This window comes from Artemia franciscana, chromosome 10 (genome assembly GCF_032884065.1).
Source record: "Artemia franciscana chromosome 10, ASM3288406v1, whole genome shotgun sequence".
NCBI lineage: Eukaryota > Metazoa > Arthropoda > Branchiopoda > Anostraca > Artemiidae > Artemia > Artemia franciscana.
The window spans coordinates 31,454,012-31,467,644 of NC_088872.1; the positions used below are offsets into that span (position 1 = coordinate 31,454,012).

Below are 13,633 nucleotides of genomic sequence, written 5' to 3' on the forward strand. Positions count from 1 at the left end.
CAGTTTTTACCTTCTTGTCCTTGATTTTCTTTGCTGTAACTAAATGTCTTGTAACAGTATGAGCTGAGGGGCCAGTAAGACCTCCAGTTAGCTTAGAAATTAGAGCCTTGACTCCCAATTTTTCAAATATCGAAATGGGAAGCTATCAATACAAATTGTTTTGCTGCCTAACTTGTTCAGCTTCAGCTGCTGCTCCTTTGTAGACTAGCAAAAAAAATGTATCACTACTTTTGTTTGCTACAGCTTCAACTTGAGTTCAGGTGGTTTCGCATGAAGTGCTTGGCATGCTGAGCTTAGAAAGGCTGTGGGATATGTCTTCTTGGGAACAATATTTGTTTTAGGTTGTTCAGCTGTTTTGTGCTTAGCCTTCAGGGGGTTTTTAAACGACATTTCAGACCCCCTTGTTGACTTTACGTCTTTTTTACAGTAACTACAGGTAATTGTATCTGCTCCCTTATTCATGGTCCCATGGTGCTCCCAAAACTTGATATCCTATAATGGAGGGCCCATATCAAGTTGAGAGTCAGAATTTGACAAAACATTCGATACCAGATTTGATGCCATTTATGACAGCGTAAGTATCAGCACCTTTAAAGCATATCATTACTAATTGCATGGAGCGGTGTGGGTCTAACTGTAGATTATCCTGCGATTGCAATGATATAAATAAGAATGAGAATGATAAATCAGGATGATAATAAGAATACTTATGAAAGGAGAAGGAAAAAAGACACCTCTCGCAGAGTAAAATTGTATTCAGTAAGCAAGCTACATACTCCCGTATCCCAATCTGCCATTGTCTCTGAGTTGTCCAAATGAGAAAAACAAACTTTTAGTGAAAAAATTAGATAATTTCAGACCATAAGGAGGTGAAATGTAGAGAATTCAATGACATTCGGTTCTCTTGTTCATCTGTATGGTAGCATGAGAAAGGGGTTCTTAGCTAACCTTTATCAGTTGATGGCTCTGCCTGTGTTGAGCTTTCTGGCAGTAATTTTAAAAACTTTTCACCTTTCTAGTAAGCAGCATATTTAAAATACGTGAAATTTTTACTCGTAAGTCATTTTTGAAAAATTATAGAATTAAAAACGTTTGTTTTGGCTGTTGCTTCTCCATCGCCTTACTGCATGTTGCATACTCACTTTTCCATTTCCAAGAAGAATATTTGTGCCCAACAACTTTTAAGTCTCTTCTATCTTCTTTCCTCTATAAAATTTGATGTCGAACCTACGACGTTTTCACTTGCTATTTATACTTTGATCTTTTTCTTCGTAAATGGTTGAAAATACCAGAAAGACGCTTGGGGGACGGCCCAGCCAGAGATAACAGAGATCGTATCGGCTAGCTGTTCTGTCTTTTGCACTTAAATAATTTAATTTGTTTTTTATTTCGCTTAATATTTTTTCTATATAATTTCATAAAAGAGTGCAAAGAGCAAATAATGGGCAAAAAGAGTGCAAATCTGGTCCGTGGAGTGAAAGAGTGTAATGAAAAAAAAGAGTACATTTAAAGTGAAAAGTTTGCAAGTAGGCAACCCTGATCTGGACGGTTCAATTACACTGTAACATGCACAATTGTGTCGAGCATACTATTTTGTAGATTCTAAATGTCCTATAGCTTTTAGATTAACTTGTGTCAAAATTTCACCTCGAAAATGGATAGCGTTTTTCATGGAGGAGCTTCCTACAAGACCCCGTTTGTGACATTCTGTAGTTGGAAGTCAGACGAGCATATGAATAAGTGTAAAAACATCTGCGAAGATACGCCAGAAGGAAGGAAACAGCTTACAAGGTATTTATGGCAAGAGCTACTTATCTATATTACGAGAACATATCTTGTGTGAACCGGAATCAGTCACTTAGAGATAGCTGGTCTCTTGTCCATCTTCCTCCATTCTTCTTTTTTATTCTTTTACAAAATCCCGTGGGACTTATAACTAATGCACTATTTAGGAGCAAGATATATCAAAAGGCACTATTTGCTTCCAGGTTGTCGAAAGAGCGTGCATGCGATATCTAAGGAACGGGTTAGGGTATTAAATTCAAACTTTTAGAGAACTTATAAGGACACCAGTTAAAATTTTGAGGAGGTATTGGACAAAGACGGGGGTCAAGTATATTTTAAATTTAGGCTTCAGGGACCAAGGAGAGAGCTTAGCAAGAACAATAATTTTCGAAGAAAAAATGTGGTTATGTTGATTCTTTGGGGGAAATTTTCTTTTTTTTTGCATGTTGATGTGCATGAAATTTCAGGCGATGGAGACACCTCAATTAAAGCTTCAGAACCAAGAGAATCTCGACCAGAATCAGATCTGGTTGAATTAATTCTTGGCGTCTTTTTTTTCTTATTCAGTTCTCGTACGGTTCTTTTATTCAATTTTTTTTTTATTATACTAATCTGCTTTAAGATTTTAGGCTATAAAGACAGCTCAATTCAAATTTAAGAACTGAGGAAGCCTTGACCATGAAACCAACCTAGTAACGTTGATTCCTGACGTCTTATTAAAAAAAAAGTTTAATAAATGACGTCAAAATTCATTGTTTAAGTAAACAAAATACAATACTATAAGATTCTTATATTAAAATTTCGGGATTGACATTTGTCTGTATTTAAGGCTGTAGCAGGATAGGGGTCGGGATGAGTTTAGCGCTGTAGAAGGCTAAAAATTATTCAGATCTTCAATCTTTTTGAATAATATTCCCCCCTGCAAATCCACCAAAAATTCTGTAGCAAAGCTATTATTAAATTTGTGGCACAGTTCCGTCTAAAATTTGAAAAGCAAGCTAAACTCTTATTCTTAATCAGAAAAGCCGAAAACTTTTTTTTTTTTCCTCTTCAAGGGGCTTTTCCTCATCAACGCCCCGCTCTTTACGCTAAAGTTTGACTCTTTCTCTTAACTCTACTTTTTAAAACAGTAAAAAACTTTAGCGTAAAGAGCGGGGCGTTGAGGAGGAAAAGCCCCTTTCATATACGGAGTAATTTCTGTTCGTTTTAAGTTCTAATGTCGCTCCTTACTTTCATTTTAAAAAAACTTGTTTTTCTTTTTGTTTAATTTCTGGACGTTTTTGAATTAATGCATGTTTTGATCTTGGTTTTCCGCACATAAATAATTAAAACGAAATTTGCATATTAATTTTTTTGGCTAAATGGCTTTTTCATAGTTTTAATCGGAAGATTTTGAGAAAAAAGGAGCGAGGCAGGAGGCCTAGTTGCCCTCCAATTTTTTGATTACTTAAAAAGGTATTAACTTGAAATTTTTTACGAACGTTTTCATAAGTTAAAAATATACGTAGATTACGTAGCGAACTTCTATATTCGTATGTTTTTATTGCGTATATGAGGGGACTCGCCCCTCGTCGATACCTCATTCTTTACACTAAAGCTTAAATTTTGTCCCAATTCCTTAAGAATGACCTCTGAATCACAAAGGCCGTAGAATAAGTAGTTGTAATTACTAAAAATACTTTAGCGTAAAGAGCGAGGTATTAAGAGGAAGTAAACCCCTCATATACGTTATGATGTCTGTTCGTTTTCAGTTTTAATGCTGCTCCTCACTTTCAGTAGAAAAAAGTTTTCATATTTATTTTTTCATTGTTTTTTTAAATAATGCTAGAAAATCCTGCGCCCCCTTCATTGAAAGTCTCTTCCCCCATGAGAAGTTCCTCCATGGAAAGATCCTCCCACGTAACCCCTCCCCTCAACTCTCCCCTCCCCCTCCAACCAAAAAATCCCCCTGAAAACGTCTGTACACTTCCCAGTAACCATTACTATATGTAAACACAGGTCAAAGTTTGTAACTTGCAGCCCCTCCCACGAGGACTGCGGGGGACTAAGTCGTCCCCAAAGACATAGTTATTAGGTTTTTCGACTATGGTGAATAAAATGGCTATTTCAGAATTTTGATCCGGTGACTTTGGGGAAAAAATGAGCGTGGGAGGGGGCCTAGGTGCCCTCCAATTTTTTGGTCACTTAAAAAGGGTATTAGAACTTTTAATTTCCGTTAGAATGAGCCCTTTCGCGACATTCTAGGACCACTGAGTCAATACGATCACCCCTGGAAAAAAAAACAAATAAACACGCATCCGTGATTTGTCTTCGGGCAAAAATGCGAAATTCCACATTTTTGTAGATAGGGGCTTGAAACTACTACAAGAGGGTTTTTTGGTACGCTGAATCTGATGGTGTGATTTTCGTTAAGATCGTATGACTTTTAGGGGGTTTTTAGGTTATTAGGTTTTTCGACTATGGTGAATAAAATGGCTATTCCAGAATTTTGATCCGGTGACTTTGGGGAAAAAATGAGCGTGGGAGGGGGCCTAGGTGCCCTCCAATTTTTTTGGTCACTTACAAAGGGCATTAGAACTTTTAATTTCCGTTAGAATGAGCCCTTTCGCGACATTCTAGGACCACTGAGTCAATACGATCACCCCTGGAAAAAAAAACAAATAAACACGCATCCGTGATTTGTCTTCTGGCAAAAATGCGAAATTCCACATTTTTGTAGATAGGGGCTTGAAACTACTACAAGAGGGTTTTTTGGTACGCTGAATCTGATGGTGTGATTTTCGTTAAGATCGTATGACTTTTAGGGGGTTTTTAGGTTATTAGGTTTTTCGACTATGGTGAATAAAATGGCTATTTCAGAATTTTGATCCGGTGACTTTGGGGAAAAAATGAGCGTGGGAGGGGGCCTAGGTGCCCTCCAATTTTTTTGGTCACTTAAAAAGGGCATTAGAACTTTTAATTTCCGTTAGAATGAGCCCTTTCGCGACATTCTAGGACCACTGAGTCAATACGATCACCCCTGGAAAAAAAAACAAATAAACACGCATCCGTGATTTGTCTTCTGGCAAAAATGCGAAATTCCACATTTTTGTAGATAGGGGCTTGAAACTACTACAAGAGGGTTTTCTGGTACGCTGAATCTGATGGTGTGATTTTCGTTAAGATCGTATGACTTTTAGGGGTTTTTTCCCCCTATTTTCTAAAATGAGGCAAATTTTCTCAGGCTCGTAACTTTTGATGGGTAAGACTAATCTTGATTTAATATATTTAAAATCAGCATTAAAATGCGATTCTTTTGATGTAACTATTGGTATCAAAATTCAATTTTTTAGAGTTTTGGTTACTATTGAGCCGGGTCGGTCCTTAATACAGTTCGTTACCACGAACTGTTTGATTAATAAATCAAACTTGCTAAGACTTCCAGGAACGAATTTCGTAATATATTGAAGGTTCATTCTACTTTCATTAGATCTTTCTTGGTGTGGCGAAGAATATCCAGCTCGAAGTTTCAGAAAATGTTGAGGGGGACATTGAACTAAATCATGTACATTATGTGCATCCATGTTTTCAAAAGAGCATATCTACAGTGTCTCAGGAGTAGCTAAGGATATAAAGTTGAAACTCTCTGAATGTCGAGGGTTATGCTGAAATAAATAAAAGACAATATATGCATCCTGGTTGTCCATAGGGTGTATGTTAAATATCTCAGGAATTGCTAAGGATATTAAGGGAACATTAAGAGGGGTGTTGAACTAAATCAGAAGACACTTTTTGTATCCAGATTATCAAAAAGGCGCATCTCCAATACCTCAGGAGCGGCTAATGGCATGCAATTGAAACTGTCGGGGAATGGTGAGGAGGTTATTGGAAAAAAATTATGTTCAGGCATATTGCCAAAAGGGCACATCTGCAATATCTTGGTAACGGCCGAAAGTACTACCGTTAAAGTTTTCGTGGAATGTTGACGTTAATATTGAACTAAGTCAAAAATACGCTAAGCTGGTCAATGTTGTCAGAATGGGACATCCACAATACCTCAGGAACAGCTACGGATAGCAATTTGAAACTTTAAGGGAAGTTTTTGAGGATGTTGAATTTAATCTGAAGACACTGTGTGCATCCGATTTTCTAAATAGGCGCATCTGCAACATCTTAGGAACGCCTAAGAGTATGGAGTTGAAACTAACGGGGATGTTGAACTAAATGCAGACACTCTGTGTTCATCTAGGTTGTCAAAATAGCGTATCCGCAATATCTCAGAAACAGCTAAGGGTTTTAAGTTGAAACCTTCAGGAAAAGTTGAGCGGGATGTTGAACATAGTCAAGACTCGCTATATACGTTCTTATTGTCAAAAGGGTGCATCTGAACTTTGTAGGAGAGCGGTTTTGGATATTCAGTTGAAACTCTCAGGAAATGTTGAATTTGGAAAATAAAGCTGGAGAAGGAAAAGAAAAAGAGAGAAAACGAAAGAAAAAGAAAGAAACGATACATAATGGAATGTTCTTAGCACGTTTCTATCGAAAGATCACCTTCAGCTGTATAATTTACCAATTTCTTAGCTCAAAAAGGACCACTCATGTAGGATTACGGTTTGACACACAACTAAATTGACAGCCTGTTAAAGAAACAAAACTTTTCATTTCATACCCAATACCACCCAAACTGAGAGTCAAGCGACCACTTGGATTTAAGATCTTCAGAAGCTCTGGTTGATTTTACTGTCTTAATTTTTTCACATTTTAGAGGAATTTGGATTTACGGGCATAAGATATGGCGAAATTTTTGAATCATAATTCGTGTTTTGGGTTCTCACTTAACTCGAGTCTTTAGTTCTCAGGCCGGTCCTCTTTGTGATCTAAAGTCTGGATAGCAGATTACCAATTTCGGGACCTAAAAGTATCTTAAGTCCGGATAGCAGCTTGCAATTCAGGTTCCAGGTACCGTAGGAAATCCAGTAAATTGGAAATCAGTTTTAAATGGGATAAAATATTTTCTTGCAGTTTGCGTCGGTTAGAGGAACTAAAGATATTATTTTTGCCATTCAGTACAGTTTTATTCTTAAGGATTTATATTTCTGGATCTTGGAGGAAAATTGGGTGGATGGAGGAGTTATTACATTGACAAATATTTATGTATTATTCTATCTGTATTTTTGACAGTTGTTTCCCTAGTATAGCGATCTTTGAATAAATGATTTCCAAAATAAAATACAATTAATGTCAATAATCAAGTCAAACTTATAAAGAACAGAAATTACCAAAAACAGGAGAAGGGCTAAGCTTTCTAAAGTCAGGAATGTCTTTTGCGCTTATTTTTCTTTATTGTCTTACTTATGTAATTGTCGTTATCTTATTGTAAGGTTTTTGGCTTATCAAAAATGCTGGATAAAATATAAATTAAGTTGATTGTTCCATTTTTCTGTACAATCTATGGATCAATGTCCAACTTGAGTAGAAATCCACTCTGCGCTTGCGATAACCTCAGAACTTTGCGCAAACGCTTATACATCCCTTTGTCTTAGAGTATCAACGGCTAGTTCTTCTCAGACTTTCTCTTTTACTGCCTCATTTTTATTTTGATATTGCGAAGCGATTGAAAAATATGGACGGGAAGTGCTGCCCTGAACACGATGAGTATGTTTACTATTGCAGCCCTGGCTTCCCTGTTTAATATTTAAACGTCAATAAGTGTTATATATCTCGAAGAAAATGCCCTTTCCCTTAAAACTTCCTGCGCTCTTGTTTGCCCTCTATAGTTGCAAGAGGAAAAATGCAGAGCGTGTTCTAAATGAATAAAAAATTGTGATATCTATTTTCTTTTGGTAAAACAAATATCGAATTAGTTACGTCTAAAAAGGGATTCTTGCCAAACAATAATTTAGGAATTTTTTTAGTTTCAGTACTTACAGCGGTCCTTTCTGTTTTTTATTTATTTTTGTAAATCCTTACCCCTGTATAAAGTAGGATAAAGGTGAATCAAAATTTAATTTTCTTTATATTTTAAATACTTGGTAGGCCCATTAAAAGAAATCCAAAAAATAAAAAATGCTTCAGATTGGAAATTTGAGGAGATTAATTTTTAGTATAAGGTAAGCAAATTATTTTATTATTAAATAAACTAAGTATTCTGTGGAACAAACAAATTTTCGCGAAATACGGAATCATGAACTGTCTTAAATATTTTAGCAAAATTAGCCGAAATATGTAAATAAAACATTTACAAATCAGCTCAAATATCAACTCCTAAAAACCTAAAACCTGAGAAACTTTTAAACTTTCTCCATAAATATTAGAAAAAATTGTTATTGTTATTGTTTATTCTACTATGTAATTCCCTACTAAAATTTTGAATTTATTTACTCACATTGAAATAAATAGCACCTCTGAAGCAGTTCAGCCTCTCGAACGAAGCACTTCCTTCTAGATAGTCCATCGTTTTCTTATGCACCCCTATGCCCTGGGCTTTATCAAAGATTTTACCGGGGGGGGGCATACAAAATTGTTCATGTGAATTTTTTGTCACGTCTTTACGAGTCGGAGAAACATTTCGGGGGGATTAAACTCCTAACTCCCCCCTGGGTATGGCCATGCCTAAACCTGCTTACTGACAGCACTGTATATACGGAATGGCTCAACCTGTAGATGAAATTGGCTTATCTATAAAAAGCTATATTTTCATTCTATCTAAAAAAAAAGGAGGCCCTGTTTTAGAGATACATATAAAGAACTGGCAAAGAAATAAGAAGAATTATATTTATAAATCCCAAATATCGAAGTTCCGTGTGATTCGCGTTCAAATCTGAGGCTCTGGTTACAAAACAGTGAGACTCGTGTGTTTAGCGAAAGAAACCGGTGGACCATGTCCGCCATCTTGAAAAATTTTAAGATAGTGCTCATTTGAGGGAAAATTGTGAGGTTTTGTACTTCTTTTACAAAGTCAAAAGGGATTGGAGGGCAACTCGACCTTCTTCTGCACCTTTTTAACCTCCAGAGCCCATCGTCGCCAAGCCTAACGTCGCGTCGAAATTCTAAAGTAGTTATTTTAATTAGATAGGTAAAAATCTACAAATAGAAGCAGCTTCCTTCCTAGTCTTTTGGGTCTGGGTTTATACTGCAGAACAACGTGATGTGGTATCGAAGGCTAACCCAGTCATTCCAGTGAGAATGGTTCAAACCTACCAAAATATTTATACGGTTCTGGAAGCAAACTCCTTGAAATGCCCTGAATATGATGTCCACAACGGACTTAATTATGTTTAAAATTCAAGTTTTTCGAATAAAAGTAATGAACAGTAATAAAACTCAAAGCGAATATAAATTATTCTTTATAAAAAGGGGCTGTCAACCTCCCCCTTGTGTTGAAGTTTGACGTTTTCCCTCCCTCCAATGCTCCAGGAAATAATAATCTAACTCAAGAGGTGTGTAATAAAAAGTTAATTTTCTTCACAGCATCTTGTGAATAGAATGAGAATCTCTTTGAACCTTTTGTGAATATCGTGGTTGTGTTAGTTTCTTTCATTCATTTCTAGGTTGGAAAGTAATCTTTGAAGAAACTGCAACTCCCGAGTTCCTATATTTTTTACACTTAAAGATACTTCGAGTTGAACACTAGCTAGATTTAGCGTAGAGAGAGGAGGGTATAGTAAAAGTTGGGGTCCACCTTAAATGTACACGTTAATTTTTTTTTCTGTTTCTAATTTTATCTTAAAGGCTCTACTAGGACATATGCTCTCACTTTCCTTGAAGTTTAAATGATATTCCATAATCATCTAAAAGCTAAATAGAACACTGGCTCCTACCTACTAAGTTCGATAAAGATCCGACAATACCCGACGTAGATAACTTCGAAGACCACACCGCCTTTCCATGACGAAAGTAACAGTTCAAGGAGGCACACTCGTGCCTCTATAAAGAGGCGAACCACGACAGTGTTAAGCGATCTTCGGTTCCAGTGGTCGCAGAGGGATGGGGAGGGATGCATTTCGTAGCCCGAGCTCCAACTAAGAAACCTGCCAAATTTCATCCCCCTCCGACTTTTCCTTCATGGGGAAAATCTGGCCGAAAGTTTCGACCCACCAACCCCAGCCCCCCTTTAACGTTGTCCGATCGGGCTGAAATTCACAAATTAAGGTCCCCTAGGGCCCAGGAGCTTATCCGCGAAATTTCAGCTCGATCCGATAACTCCTTCCCTGTTTTCCGGAAACCACGCATAGCCACTTAATTTTCATATTCTTTTTTTTTCTCGACGCCTACAGGTCACAGCCGACATCGGATCTGGGTGTACAAAGACTCATTCGATGCGGAATTCTCCGAGTAAGTGCCCTTGAAAGTTTCGTAGGAAAATCTTAACCCCCCGAAAGTTTCGACCCCCCAACCCCACCCCACCCCCCTTTAACGTTGTCCGATCGGGCTGAAATTCACAAGTTAAGGTCCCCTACGGCCCAGGAGCTTATCCGCGAAATTTCAGCTCGATCCGATAACTCCTTCCCTGTTTTCCAGAAACCACGCATTAGCCACTTAATTAACCCATTTCTCCATAAGAGCCCATGTTAATTTGAAATTTTTAAAAGTTATTTAAAAGTTATATTTACACACATGCAGGTGGTTAGCTCAGTCGGTAGAGCTTGGGACTTTTAATCCTCGGGTCAAGGGTTCAAGTCCCTTATCGGGCGGTTTTTTTTCACAAAATATGAAAAAAACTTCGTTTTCTTAAAGAGTTAAAGAGGCTGCGTCCCAAAGTCGAACCTTAAAACGTACAGGAATCTAAGCTAGAAAATCGGGGGGTTAAGATTTCCCAAAGAAACTTTCCAGGAAAATTACTCGGAGAATTCCGCGTCGAATTTTTGAAATTCTTAAAATCCTTATCAAGAATTTTTGAAATTCTTAAAAGTTACGAATATCAACATTCAAGTACATCAAAATAATCAGCTCGGCACGGCGAGAATGACTGCAAGCATCATAAAAATCCAGCTCCATTCCAGAAAAAACATACAGAAATAATATGAAAAAAACTTCGTTTTCTTAAAGAGTTAAAGAGGCTGCGTCCCAAAGTTGAACCTTAAAACGTACAGGAATTAGGAGAGGCAGTTGGGGGGCTGCCGCCCCCCAAACCCCCCGCTTTTACAGACTCTTTTGTACAGGTTTTTTGTTGAAGGGGGCGTCCGCCCCCCGCTCTTGGCTTCGGAAAGGCCCTCTTTTAATTAACAAAAAATTGAAATGAATGAATAATGGAAGAGCTTCGAAAAATGTTAAACACAAAAGGACAGGAGAACCATTGCGCCGAAACTAATAATTAGTAACAATGAAGTCCCCCCACAACAAAAAACCTGTACAAAAGAGTCTTTAAAAGGGGGGTTTGGGGGGCGGCAGCCCCCCAACTGCCTCTCCTAATTCCTGTACGTTTTAAGGTTCGACTTTGGGACGCAGCCTCTTTAACTCTTTAAGAAAACGAAGTTTTTTTCATATTATTCAAAATAGGGATGAAACGTTTTTATTGACAGTGAACAGATATGAAATTTTTTTAAACTGGATATTTCGAACACATATACAGTGTTCATCATCAGCAGTAAAACTCTAATCAGTAAAAGAGTTTTACTGTTGATGATGAACACTGAATATGTGTTCGAAATACCCAGTTTAAAAAAAAATTATATCTGTTCACTGTCAAAAAAAACGTTTCATCCCTATTTTGAACTGTTTTACTTCCGACAATACCCACTGCTACATGTCCTGATGACAAGAATCTAGGGGTCCTTCTCTCACATTCTGCTGAGACTGGGTTATCTGGACAACGCAAGAGTATAAATTAGACACTAGGTTTCACTTCCGAATAAGTTTTGTTAATGTTTCACAAACCCTTCTTGCAGGTGTTCAAATACCAAGATTACGGAAACTCCCACCATCCCTCACCAGCTATGAGTCACACCTGCACTTATGCCAGTCCTTTTCTGGGCTGAATCTGTATCTACTGCTACTACTTCTAAAAACAACCTGTAGCACCAATCCGCCTAAGGTCAACACAGCTGCGGACTCTTCTCCTCCATCCCAATGTATGCAAAGCCTTCCTCTTTCACCCTATCAAGGAGTTCCCATTTCCCTTAAATCTGTCATTACGAAATCCTCCCACCCTATTTGGGGACGACCTACCTTTCATTTGGCCTTGTATGGTTGGCCGACAAGGACTATCTTTGACAATTTGTTATCCTTCATCCGCAGAGCCTGTCTCAGCCTATCCTGGTTTTGCAAAACTTGCTTTTAAATATTCTAGTGAAACAATGCTTCACATATTGGTGCCTTTTATTATTCCGTAGTTTCTAATAGGTGTTTGCTTACCATGATTAGAAAATAGATTCGAGACGTTGCTTATGTAGGATTCCATTGGTACAATATTGAAATATAAAATCAACACGATGTTAGATGTCGAATCTAAGTTAAATCTGTAAAATATTGGTATTCTAATTGTTGGATCTTTAGTCAGATTATACGGATTAAACAAATTAGTTCATATGATCTTGACGACTTTTAGTATATTATTTTAAACTCGATAATAGAAGTAATACGTTTTGTGAATTGGAGGACTATGGTTGTACTATTCATAGTTACTTGGCTATGCAAATGACGCATTATATATATAAATAATAACCGCGTTCGTGATACTTGCTCTATAGCGACGAATAAGTTCTAACTCGGCGCATTGTTGTATATATTCAGCCTCTAAATGCTTACCGACCCTACCTCCAAGCCTACTTTTAGCTCACCGTGTATGCACCCAGTGATAAATGATTTGACTTAGTTTCTTACTCCATAGCGTAGAACTGATCAAGCGTTTTGTTGTTGTTTTTTGGGAAGAGGAAGGTAATGGGAATTCTTGTCTGGATGCACGGTGGTTTTGACAACGATAATATTTTGGGTCATATTTATTTCCATCTAACTGCATGTTCTGAGGGGGTGAATTAATCTGACCTTTATCTGTCAATATGTGTTCTTATATAATTTGTAAAATGTTCTGGGATATATTTAGTGGTTTGTTTAAAACACAATGGGATATAAAAAATGTGACACTTATTTTTATCTTAAACACACATCCATTCTAAGTTGCTTCTTTTTCATTCTGGAGTGTTAAGGGTAGGGGGAATTACATTTTAGTTCAGTCTGTATGTGTCTTTTATATGTATCTAAATGCAGATTTGAACGCATTTTTTTAGCATTAGGGGAGGACAGTGACGCACTCGGGGGAAATGGGAAGTGGGTAAATTGTTTCCTTTCGTGTGTGGGGGGCCAGATCACCTTCCACTGTATCAAAAATACAAAAGAAAACATATTTTTTTTAAAATAATTTTCTAATTTCTCTGGAAGGGGATCCTTCGAGATGAGCTTATGGACGGGAGAATTCTTGGTTGTATACTCTGAGCTTACAAATTTGGCTGACCTACTCAGGCCTCCTCTCATTGATGAAATTATAGACCTTGCTAGATACTTGTGTAATCTTTTGGGAGGAGGCGACATTAAATGTATATTCTTGGCGAGAGGCAAAATGGCTTCAATTCTTTTGTCTAAATCTCTCAACTTTAACTGAAGGCTTCTTCAGTTAATTTTTAGGCATTTGGTGGTAACTTCTCCCCCTTTACACCTCCCTTTCCCTCATGGATAGGTACGGTTAAGAAGTAAGTTTTTCACTGTTGCAAACCCTTCTAAGAATTTCCTTTTCCCATAGTTCACCTTTTGTATGTATTTTCCTTAACTTTTATCCCCCTCCTCAAAAAAAGGGTCCGTTGCATGTATCTAATTTGATTATACTATGTGCATGAAAAACCTTTCTAGGGCCACCTTCCCCGAATTAAGTTGAACC

At 37.4% G+C, this 13,633-nt stretch overlaps 1 protein-coding gene across 1 annotated transcript in view; it reads left to right on the forward strand.

Annotated features, from left to right (window-relative positions):
• Window positions 1-13,633, forward strand: part of LOC136032073 (uridine phosphorylase 1-like) — a gene marked incomplete in the record, with an annotated part of 62,769 nt that overhangs the window by 16,714 nt on the left and 32,422 nt on the right. The window contains 1 exon segment of the mRNA XM_065712195.1: window positions 1,618-1,791. Within this exon segment, the coding sequence (XP_065568267.1) occupies window positions 1,655-1,791 (137 nt within the window).